The 12,025-nt window shown below is 45.2% G+C and overlaps 1 protein-coding gene across 5 annotated transcripts in view; it reads left to right on the top strand.

The window, feature by feature from the left end:
- FUBP3 (far upstream element binding protein 3) overlaps positions 1-12,025 on the top strand; it is a 59,019-nt gene that overhangs the window by 15,847 nt on the left and 31,147 nt on the right. For 4 of the 5 annotated variants that reach the window (XM_009244964.4, XM_002820305.5, XM_009244963.3 and 1 more), the window contains exon 2: positions 1-106. The exons of the other annotated variant lie outside the window; for it this stretch is intronic. In XM_009244964.4, the coding sequence (XP_009243239.1) occupies positions 1-106 (106 nt within the window). The remainder of the gene's footprint in view (positions 107-12,025) is intronic. 5 annotated transcript variants of the gene reach the window in all.

Here is a 12,025-nt window from a genome sequence, read left to right on the forward strand (position 1 = left end):
ATTGCTGCTAAAATTGATTCAATTCCTCACTTGAATAATTCCACACCTCTAGTGGACCCCTCAGTATATGGATATGGAGTACAAAAACGGCCCTTGGATGATGGAGGTAAGTTGCCAGAAATATCTTTGCCTTTCAGGTGGTAGTGAACCTGCCAGTTAAATTTGAATTTGTCAGCCATTACCTTAACGACTCTCTGAAGTGTCACTCTGTTGAGAAGAATGGTTGAAGGGAAGTATTTAGGATGATTTTTCTCAGCAGTTCTTCAGCATTTGAGTTCCTGTTTGCCTTGATAATACAGAAATCTTTTCACTGGGCTCTGAGATAAAGACTTGGCCCCTGAGCATCAGCTTGGAAGTAATTTGACCTATTTGAGAATTTTGTTTGATTTAGCCTAACTCCGTTTTTCAGTGCGCATGGGAATTGAAGTTCCCGCTTTCTCCACAGAAAAGCTACGATTTGGTGCATGGCTCTAGGGAAGCTGTGGCTACATCTTGACCTTAAAGAAAGAGAAGAATGGTCACCTTTCTGCAGTCTAGCTGCCAGCTTTTTCACCATTCCCATTTATGTCAGGCTTTTTCTAGAAGCATCCCTTTGCTTTAATTCGTTTATTTGTTGTTTTGTTGGCTGGTTTATGTACCCTACTCCATCCCAAAAAGAATTTGAGAACACTTAGAAGTGCCCATCCCCAGCACTCTGGCAGAGTATCTATCAGATGTGTTTCTTTAGAGAGCTGGGACATCTTTATCATATTTTGTCTCCGTTACTATAGAAGAGATAGTGAAGTACACTAGATTGACATGAATTTGCACGTAGTTGAGTGAGTCGGTGTGTTCTCTGTGTTCTTTTTCTGTCACTATGTACCCAATCATTTATGTTTGTACATATTTCTGTGATGTATTATTATGTGAAAAATGAAGATGTAGAACAGTATGTATTATATAATCTTTTCTCCCAAAAGTGCATGTTTTTATGTACATAGAAAAATATAATTGGCCATGACTCATTTCTCTGGTCTCTAGGAATTCTTGTTTTTTTTTTAATCCCCCCTTAGCGATGGGATCACACTCTGCTCAGGCTAGAGTGCAGTGGCGCTATTGAACTCCTGGGCTCGAGTGATCCTCCCACCTCGGCCTCCCAAGTAGCTGGGATTACAGGCATGAGCCACCACACCTCCCAGTACATTTTTAAATCCTCCAGTTCATAGACTTGTTCGCAAATCTCAGTGTCCTGAATAAACCCTGTGTTAAGGTTCTTTTTAGTTAACTTAAGAGTTGAAGTATTTTATTTTATTTGTAATTTTTGTGAGTGCATAGGTGTATATATTTATGGGGTACATGAGATGTTTTGATGCAGGCTTGCAATGTGAAATAAGCACCTCATGGAAAATGGGGGTATCCATCCCCTCAAGCATTTATCTTTTGAGTTACAAACAATCCAGTTACTCTCTTTATTTTAAAATGTACAATTAAGTTATTGTTGGCTATAGTCACCCTGTTGTGCTATCAAATAGTAGGTCTTATTCGTACCCATTAACCCCCCTCCCCACCGAGTCCCCTTAGCCCCCTACTACCCTTCCCAGCCTCTGGTAACCATCCTTCTACTCTCTATTTCCATGGGTTCAACTGTTTTGATTTTTATATCACATAAATAAGTGAGAACATGTAATTTTTGTCTTCTTCCGCCTGGCTTATTTCACTTAACATAATCTCCAGCTCCACCCATGTTGTTGCAAATGACTGGATCTCATTCTTTTTTATGGCTGAGTTGAAGTGTTTTTAGATAGACCCAAATAACACCTCCAAAAAGTTCTAGAGGACTGAACTTTAACCTCGTAAAGGTTAAAGAACCCTGCTTCAAGGGAAAGTTAGAAAGTTCATGTTGCTAAAGAAGTGATCTGGTAGCCTCTGTCAAAGAAAACCCAAGCCAAACCAAACAAACAGCTATACAGCCTTTGGAAATCTTTATTGCTAAGAAAAATGTGCCAGAATTCCGGCTGCTTGGTCTGCCTCTGCTTTTCTAAACTTTTCATCACACCATCAGCAAGACTGTGAGCCTAGAAGGTGGCCAGGTAAACATGAACATCACTTCCCTTCACACGATCTGCTTATTCACATTCTCTCTCTTAAGAGAGTGGCCCAGTGACCTTACCCCTACCAGAAGACAACTGACAAAAAGGGGCTGTGGCAGTCCCCAGATGCTGAGATCAACGCAGAACTCAAATTCTACACGTGGAGAACAGCTTGGAGAAAAAAACAATATGTGTAATCCTGTTATTTAAACAGTGCTCAACAGAAAACAGGATTAATTTTATCGAGCTGTAATGCAGAATGTAAGAAGCCTGAGGGAAATTCCTTATTCTTCAAATACAGCCTGTTGTTACCTAAGACCAGGTGTTCAGGGAGGATGAGAGATTCAGCACGACACAGAAACTTTCCTTCTTGCTATAGGAGGGCTTCATATTTAGAGGGAAGAAAAAGATAAACCGTGGTCATTTTCTGTTTGTAAAGACTTATTCCCCAAAAGGTAGACATGGAAAAAAATATGGTTATCAAAACAAAGAAGTGAAAATACGCAATATAATAATGAACCCGAGGTTTTAAGTGAGATTCTGGACCTACTGGGTGATCTTGGCCAAGTCAGCTACATCTGCCTGTGACCCAGTTCTCTTTATCAATACTGATAATCTCTTTATTAGTGCTAATTTCTTTCAAATGTACGTGCAATGGACTAATGGGAGAAAAATGTCTGCAAGATGCTAGAGAGTTTCATTTGCAAATATTTAGGTATTCATTATGCAGAGGATGCAGCAGATACCTGCTCACTGCAAGCACAAGTTTCAACCCTTCAGCACCAGGCAGTGGGTGAAAAAAACAAGACTGAATTGTGAAATTGTTGTGAAAGGCTGAATGAGTTGTGAAATATATTGATCTCAATTTCTGGAAACACTGGGCCAAAGAGACACTGTCCGTTAGTGAGGTGTGTGCACAGAGGCAGACAACTTAGTTTTGTTTTTACGTTGCTGTCTCAAGAGGAACCAAAGTATGATTGCCTGGAAAAGGTAAAAAGGTTACTTTGCATTACAGCTTTCTGCTAAGGCAAAAATGCAGATAATGCAATCATCCCTATTTGGCCTAGGGAATCACTAACACCAGTCAAATATAAAAAGATCACAGCGTACTATTTTGGATAAGTAGTTTAAATGGTTATCTTAGTTCCAGTGGCCCTGGGGTGGATTTTCTGTTTTGTGGTCATAAACACTTTGTAAATACACAAGAATTTTTACAATCAAATGAGTGCTGTCCCCTTAAAATCCTCAACGTGAGTCTAAAGAATTTTCCCCCAAAGGCTCCCACATCTAAAAACAATGGCCATCTCCTCTTAGAATTTGTAGAGATGCCCAGCGTGGTGGCTCACACCTGTAATCCTAGCTACCCTGGAGGCTGAGGTGGTGGGAAAGCTTGAGCCCAGACATTCGAGGCCAGCCTGGGCAACATAGCAAAACCGTATCTCCGAAAAATAAATAAGGCCGGGCACTGTGGCTCACGTCTGTAATCCCAGCACTTTGGGAGGCCGAGGCAGGCAGATCACGAGGTCAGGAGATTGAGACCATCCTGGCTAACATGGTGAAACCCCGTCTCTACTAAAAATACAAAAAATTAGCCGGGCCTGGTGGTGGGCGCCTGTAGTCCCAGCAACTTGGGAGGCTGAGGCAGGAGAATCACTTGAACCTGGGAGACGGAGGTTGCAGTAAGCCGAGATCGCACCACTGCACTCCAGCCTGGGCAACAGAGTGAGACTCCATCCCAAAAAATACATATATACATATATAGATATACATATATACATACATATATACACATATATATAAGTATGTGTGTGTGTTTGTGTGTATGTGTATCTATCTATCTCTATATATATATATATATATGTAAAGTTTTTTTTTTAATGTTCTAGGCAGTGGAACAAGGGAAAGGATTTGTTCCTGATATAGAAAGGGATTTGGGTTAGTTGTGTTTCAGGGAGTGGCAGTTTTGAGCCAGTTGTCAGAACGCTGTTCATGAGCCTGCTTAGAACCCAGAGCAGAATTTAGAGCTCAGTTTGAAAGCTTGCCTGGATGCCTCTCCCTGGGAAGAGCAGTCACCAGTCACTCCACCACCCTCCAGCTTTGGATCAGGTCATTTTAACCTTCACTGTCTTTCATCTTGACACCCACATGTTCCAGCAGTCTTTGATATGCATCCTTGGCACCCCACCAGTTCAGGAATCTGCCTTCTGGTCTCAGTTGTGGCACCTTTTTCATCCAGTACTTCTCTCATGCTTCAACTGGAGCCTCTCGCTGCAGTCAGTCCAACCAGTTTCATTCCTCCAGTAGCCAGGGAGGTGCAGATCTTCCAACCTGGCCATTGCCTGCCCTCCCTGCTTGGCTCCTCCTGTGCACCCTGTGCAGCAGCCTGGCCGCCTGTCTCCTCTCTCTCCCCTCACCCAGCTCTTAATCTGCCCAACTCCTGCTCAGCCAACTTCTTCCTAGAAACCTGTCCTCTTCCTTATCTTTTGACTTTCTTCAGGGCTCAGCCCACATGCCACCTAGCCTCTTGGTCTTCTCTCTACCTTTTCTTTCCTTCCTTCCTTCTTTCCTCCCTCCCTCCCTCCCTTTTTCCCCCTCTTTTCCCTTTTTCACACACCCACCTGACCAGGGAATATTAAGTCATACCCTTCTCTGAATTTCTAAAGCAGTGTATTTGCCCTCTGCTCAGGGCAGACAACATCCAATCCTTCCTTCTGCGGTTACTGGGTCCCACTATGCACCTCTCCTAGCAGAGCCTACGTGATGTGGCCATAGAGACTGGCTTCATTTCCCGTGGACTCTTCATGCTCAAGTTCTCCCGTGTTTCCTACGATTAGCATTTTTAAATTTTGGGAAAAGTAAGTTCCAAATTTAAGACAATAGTATTAGCTAAGTGATTTAGAAGTGCAAATTTAAATGTAATCTAAATTAGAGGTTGGCAAGCTTTTCTTTCTTCTTTTTTAAAGACAGGGTCTTTTAAAAGACAGGGTCCAGCTGAGGCTGTAGTGCAGTGGGGCATTCATGGTTCACTGCAGCCTCTACCCCCCAGGCTCAGGTGATCCTCCCACCTCAGCCTCCTGGGTAGCTGGGACTGCACTGCACCTGGCAACAAGCTTTTTTATAAAGGACCTGATAGTAAGCATTTTAGGGGCCAGGTATGGTAGCTTATGCCTATAATCCCAGCACTTTGGGAGGCCGAGGTGGGAGGATTGCTCGCGTCCAGGAGTTTGAGACCAGCCTGGGCAATATAGCAAGACCCCATCTCTACAAAAAAATGAAAAAAGATTAGCTGGGTGTGGTGGTGCATGCCTGCAGCCCCAGCTACTCAGGAGGCTGAGGTGGGAGGATTGCCTGAGCCTGGGAGGTCAAGACCACAGTAAGCAGTGATCGCACCACTGCACTCAGCTTGGGCAACATAGTGATCTCAGAACAAACGAAAATAAATTTAAGCTTGCAGGCTATGTATCCCACCTACTAAGCTATGCTATTGGAGTTCAAAAACAGCGGTAGCATCTATATAAACAAAGAGCATGGCTGTGAGCCAGTAAGATATTTCACTGAAACAGGCAGCTGGCCCTCAAGCTTAATTTGCCAGCCCTCAACTAAAATCAGCCTCATCAGTTGATGAAAACATTTTCTTCATCTTTAGTTAGGGAAGTGTATAGAGAGTACCCCTCCCCCAGTTTCTTTAAACAAGTCTCCCGTCTCATGGTTCACTGTCCAACTGCCCTGACCACCTGAAACAAGTGCTTTCTCATGTTTGCCCAGAGCTGATGGACAGACAGAGAAGTCACTTCCCATTTGCCCCTCTGTATCTCTCCTGATCAAAGATCGAAGCCTTTCCAGTTTTCTTCCTCAGGAGCGTTTTAAGGAGCTTTTTTAGTTGAACTAAGCAGGCGTCATCCTCCCCCTGCGTTCTGTGTAGTGGGTGGCACCAAAACCAGGACTTCAGGAGAGTACAGCACTGTCCTCACCGCTGGGGTGGCAGGGGGAAGGCCACGCAAGGGGCTTTGAAACTATGCCTGCCTCTTCACTCAAAGACTCATCTGTGCTATTTATGTAGCACCTTTTTTTTTCCTTTTTATTCTTTTTACTTCGTGACCTGCTGAAGAACAGCACCTTTTATATACCATACTTTCTAATTTTGATAATACAGTTGTTCCCCATTTATTCATGACTTCGTTTTCCATGGTTTCAGTTACCCACGGTCAACCACTGCCGAAATTATTAAATGGAAAATTCTAGAAATAATTCCTAATTTTTTTTTTTTGAGACGGATTCTTGCTCTGTCACCTAGGCTGGAGTGTAGTGGCACGATCTTGGCTCACTGCAACCTCTGCCTCCCAGGTTCAAGTGATTCTCCTGCCTCAGCCTCCCAATTAGCTGGGATTACAGGCGTGTGCCACCACAACTAGCTAATTTTTGTATTTTTAATAGAGATGGGCTTTCCCCATGTTGGCAAGGCTGGTCTTGAACTCCTGACCTCGTGATCCACCTGCCTCGGCCTCCCAGAGGGCTGGGATTACAGGCGTGAGCCACCGCACCCAGCCAATTCCTAATTTTTAAATTGTACACCATTCTGAGTAGCATGTGTATCCACACTGTATACACTACCCACTCACCAATGTATAGGAAAAAATGTCGTGTATACAGGGTTCGGTACTCTCCATGGCTGCAGCCACCTACCAGGGGTCTTGGAACGTATCCCTCATGGATGAGGGGGAACTGCTGTATTCTTACGGGGTAAAGGACGAATTCTTGGGCGTACTGTCAAATGAATTATTTGCAGGAAGAGTGAAATAGACTATTTCTATGATCCTTTCCAAGCTTTGTTTCAGTACTTATGGCATAGGGCAAGGACAGAAAAGGAGGACAGGAAGGAGGAAAAAAAAGGAATGAGGGGGAAAAGACATTTGAAAATCCCAGACCTCAAGGAGAGACAGGAGATAGGAGCTACAAGTGCTAGCGGGTGGTGAGAGCCATGATGCCCGGACCCCTGCCTGTGACCTGCACCCCAGGCAGGTGCTGCAGGCACCAGTCTCCACTCTGGAAAGAGGAAAGTGAATCTCAGAGGTGTTGATACTTTCCCTGAATGGGGGATGATGACAGATACTGGAGGGATGAAAAGCCAAGACCAAAACCTAGTTCCTGAGAGTAGGAGGGGTTAGGAGGAAGGTTTGCCTTTTGTGAAGAGGGAAGAGGTAAAGTGAGGCTGCGATGTGGTTGGGCAGTCATCATCAAGGGCAGATGAAGGCTTTCCAGGGGCGGGTGGACATGGGCAGGCTTCCCAGGTTCCTTTTTCAGCTCCTTACCTCCTGTCTGCCCTCTTCCCTAAAATGGGCCTTTCTGAGAGTCACATCTGCCCTGGAAGGTTATGCCCTTCCTGCCACGCCCCTTCTCCCATTCGCCGCTTTTAGTGTGCAGTGGGCAGTCACCGGGGGTGGAAAAATCCCCAAGCAGTGGGGCCAGGCAAGAATTCTGAATGGAGAATCCCAAGGTAACAAAGGGTAGAGCCTTGGTAAGAGATAGTGAAGGGAGGCTGGGCATGGTGGCTCACGCCTGTAATCCCAGCACTTTGGGAGGCCGAAGCGGGAGGATCACCTGAGGTCAGGAGTTCAAGACCAGCCTGGCCAACATGGTGAAACCCAGTCTCTACTAAAAATACAAAAATTAGCTGGATGTGGTGGCGTGCACCTGTAGCCCCAGCTCTTCGGGAGGCTGAGGTGGGAGAATGGCCTGAACCCGGGAGGTTGCAGTGAGCCGAGATCGCGTCACTGCACTCCAGCTTGGGCGACAGAGCAAGACTCTGTCTCCAGAAAAAAACAAATAGTGAAGGAGACAGGGTCTGATTTTATGCAGTTGACAACTCCTGGCAAAGGCTCTGTGCCCTACCCCCCAACCTCAGCCACCTGCATTTGTTTCTTCCTCCCTCCCTTCACCCATCTATGCATTTTAGGATTATAATTCAGAAGTGAGTTGATAGTCACATGGGTACATACATATGTGTAAGTTGGAAAAAGGCAGTGAGATTTTTTCCCTTGGCAAAGTATCATGTGACTGGTTGGTGGACAGTTGGCTTAGCCAGCTAGGTAAAATAGTAGACATTTTCCACAAAAATGAATGAGCTAAACCTGCAGCATCAATGTTGTGACAAAAATATAACTCAAGCTCATGTACAATGCCTGTTACATTCTTCGCAGCTGTTAATAGGGAAGAAAAGTAGTTGCCAAATTAAAAGAGGAGTCATAGGTTTCCAGAATTCAACTTGATGGTACAACCTCTCTCGAATACAGTTTTGGAGTGTTACAAAACTAAACATGCACTTATGCACAATCCACAATTGCACTGTTGGGCATTTATCCCCGAGAAATGAAAATGTTCACACAAGAGCCTGTTCACATAGCAGCTTTATTCATAATAGTCCCAAACTGAAAACAGCCCACGTGTCCTTCAACTGACGAATGGTTCTGCTGCGATACAGCCATACCGTGGAATATTACTCAGTGGTAAAACGGAACAAATGCTGAGTACATCCAGCAGCTTGGATGAATCTCCAGGGAATGATGCCGAGTGCCAGAAACCAATCCCAAAAAACTACATACTGCATGATCCCCTTTATGTAACCTTTTGGGAAGGGAGAACAGATTAGTGGTTGCCAGTGGTTAGGGATTGAGTCGGAGGAGAGGGGGTCGCCTAAGATCACAACTAGAAGGGAACCTGAAGCTTAAACTCCTTATTGTTGTAGATAAGGAAACCAGTGTCTAAAGAAGTAAGTGGTTTGCCCAAGGCCAGATAGATACATGGTAAGTGACAGAAGGGAGGTTGAACCTGGGTCTCTGTCTCATGTGCCATAATAGTGTGGTACTTAAACATGTGGACTTCAGAGTCTGATAGATCAAGGTGTGAATCCCAGCTTTGCTAGTTGTTAGCTGTTTGACCCTGGGCAAGTTCCTTAACGTCTCTGAGCCTATGTTTCGTCATCTGTACAGTGGACCTGATGATACCTGCCTCATCAGATTATCATGAGGGTTATATCATGTTATTTTCAAGCTTTAAGAAATACTACTCCTGGGCCTGGCACGGTTGCTCATGCCTGTAATCCCCTTTGGGAGGCCAAGGCAGGTGGATCACGAGGTCAGGAGATTGAAACCATCCTGGCCAACAAGGTGAAACCTCGTCTCTACTAAAATACAAAAAATTAGCTGGGCATGGTGGTGCGTGCCTTTAGTCCCAGCTACTCGGGAGGCTGAGGCAGGGGAATCGCTTGAACCCAGGAGGTGGAGATTGCAGTGAGCCGAGATCGTGCCATTGCACTCCAGCCTGGCGACAGAGCAATACTCTGTCTCAAACAAACAAAAAAAAGAAATACCACTCCCAATATGAGAAAAACTGTTTCCATCAGAACTAGTTAGTACAGACATATTAAAACACATATGTGACTGAAATGAAAGTTTTATGAAATACATTATTATATATGGTACATTCTGTTTTCTATTTCTTTTTTTTTTTTAATAAAGCTGGTTGTGACCGCCTATATTGATTTTATGACACTGGCGTAAATGAAAGTAAAACTTAGGGCTATGAATATACTATCATAGAATTCTTTTTCCTCTTAGGCTCTTGAGGAGAAGGTGCAGGGCCCAACACGTCCCTGGAGGCTAGGGTAGGCCCCCTCATCTGTTGCCTTCTGCCTTCCATGCTAGACTCTAAGCTCCCTGAGGGCAAAGGTGGCTTTGTTGACTGTTGTATCCTCAGGTCCTGTCACAGTGCTCAGCACCTGGAAGGCACTGACTTGTGAGATGAAGAATGATCAAGAGAGTTAATAGCACAAAATTAAACAGTGATAAGTGTTGAAACCCACAAAATTAAAGGACAGGGGAAGATGAATGGGTACAGAGTTTGCATGGGCACAGGCCCCTCGCCCTGCATGCCACTCTGAGGGCTTGGGTGCGGTGTGATCGCACCTTCCTCTTCAGTAAGATGGGAATGGCAGTGACAGTAGCTGCCTCAAAGGTGGGTTCTCGTAGGACCAAGTGGGTTCACGCAGATGAGGTGCCCAGGAAAGCACCTAGTGTGGCTGGGGGTGGTGGTCTTTCCACTCACAGAAGCTTATAGTAAACTACAAGTAAGAGTGACGTGATTGGCTGGGCACGGTGGCTCACACCTGTGATCCCAGCACTTTGGGAGGCTGAGGCAGGCGGATCACCTGATGTCAGGAGTTTGAGATGAGCCTGGCCAACATGGTGAAACCCCGTCTCTTAAAAGTACAAAAATTAGCCAGGCATGGTGACACACACCTGTAATCCTGGCTACTTGGTAGGCTGAAGCAGGAGAATCGCACGAACCCGGGAGGCGGAGGTTGCAGTGAGCCAAGATCACGCCACTCCACTCCAGCCTGGGAGACAGAGCGAGACTCTGTCTCAAACAACAACAACAAAGAGTGACATTATTGAGATAAACTTGAATTTACTTTCACTTTTTAAAAAATAATTTGCAAAATTAATAAATTATGCTTGCCAAAGGACTTTCAGCTGAACTCAGCATATCAGCGTTTTGTGGCCCTGAAGCAAGAGTTGCTGCCTAGAACACAGGAAGCCTTTGTAGTGTCCCTTGGGGGAAAAGCTTTCTAAAAACACCCTGAATCCTCACTGCTAAGTGTGTGTTACTGACCTGAGCTGGGGCGTGGAAAGCCATTGGTCAGTCAGAGGAGACTGCAAATCCAAAGAAGAGGCAGAGGAGGGAGGATTGTTTTCAGAATCTAAAAAGAAAGATTTGGGTTATTTGTTTTTGCAGTTATAAAAACTGGTATTCCTCTCCCCCCACCCCACCCCCAACAGACTCACTCACCTGCCTCTGGCCAGTGGTTCCGTGTGAGTGCCAGCCTGTGCTGGCTGTGCTGTCGTGAAGGAGGAATTGGCATTTTTGTTCCTTGTGCTGGGGTGGGAGTGGGGGTGTAACTATTAAAGCTGATATGGCAGGGCGCGGTGGCTCACACCTGTAATCCCAGCACTTTGGGAGGCCAAAGCGGGCGGATCACCTGAGGTCGGGAGTTCGAGACCAGCCTGACCAACATGGAGAAATCCCCTCTCTACTGAAAATACAAAATTAGCCGGGCGTAGTGGCGCATGCCTGTAATCCCAGCTACTCGGGAAGCTGAGGCAGGAGAATCGCTTGAACCCAGGAGGCAGAGGTTGTGGTAAGCCGAGATCGCGCCTTTGCACTCCAGCCTGGGCAACAAGAGCGAGACTCTGTCTCAGGAAAAAAAAAAAAAAAAAAGCTGATGCGTATTGCAAAGTTGCATGTATTTCCCAGTGCTGTTTTGTTCCTTTCGGAGGAGGAAAAAAAAATGAAATCTTTTTTTTCTTCACTAATAGGGAAAAATGTGTCTGATCACCTTTTTTTGTGTTATTGTTTGATTGATTTTTGAGATAGTTTTGCTCTGTCACCCAGGCTGGAGTGCAATGACACGATCCCAGCTCTCTGCAACTTCCACCTCCCTGGTTCATTATGCATCAGCCTCCCGAGTAGCTGGGATTACAGATGTGCACCACCACACCCAGCTAATTTTTGTATTTTTTTTTTACTAGAGACAGGGTTTTGCCATGTTGGCCAGGCAGGTCTCGAACTCCTGGCCTCAAGTTATCTGCCTGCCTTGGCCTCCCAAAGTGCTGGGATTACAGCCATGAGTGACAGCACCTGACCTGACCTCCTTTTTTTTTTAAGATTATTATTAAAATTGGCAGAGTATTACTCTTCAGAAAGAATTTATGATATTGTAGGATGACTCACAGCCCAGGCAGTTCGTATTATGTAGTGCACAAGGGAAATGAGAACTACACCTGTATGTGCTGGAATTGCTCCAAGGGGACCTTTGGAAGCAAGAAGATGCATTGTCAACCAGCACACACCATTAGTGGAAACAGGACTGATTTTACCCGTCATGTTTCCTTTTTTACAGG

Source organism: Pongo abelii, chromosome 13 (genome assembly GCF_028885655.2).
Source record: "Pongo abelii isolate AG06213 chromosome 13, NHGRI_mPonAbe1-v2.0_pri, whole genome shotgun sequence".
NCBI lineage: Eukaryota > Metazoa > Chordata > Mammalia > Primates > Hominidae > Pongo > Pongo abelii.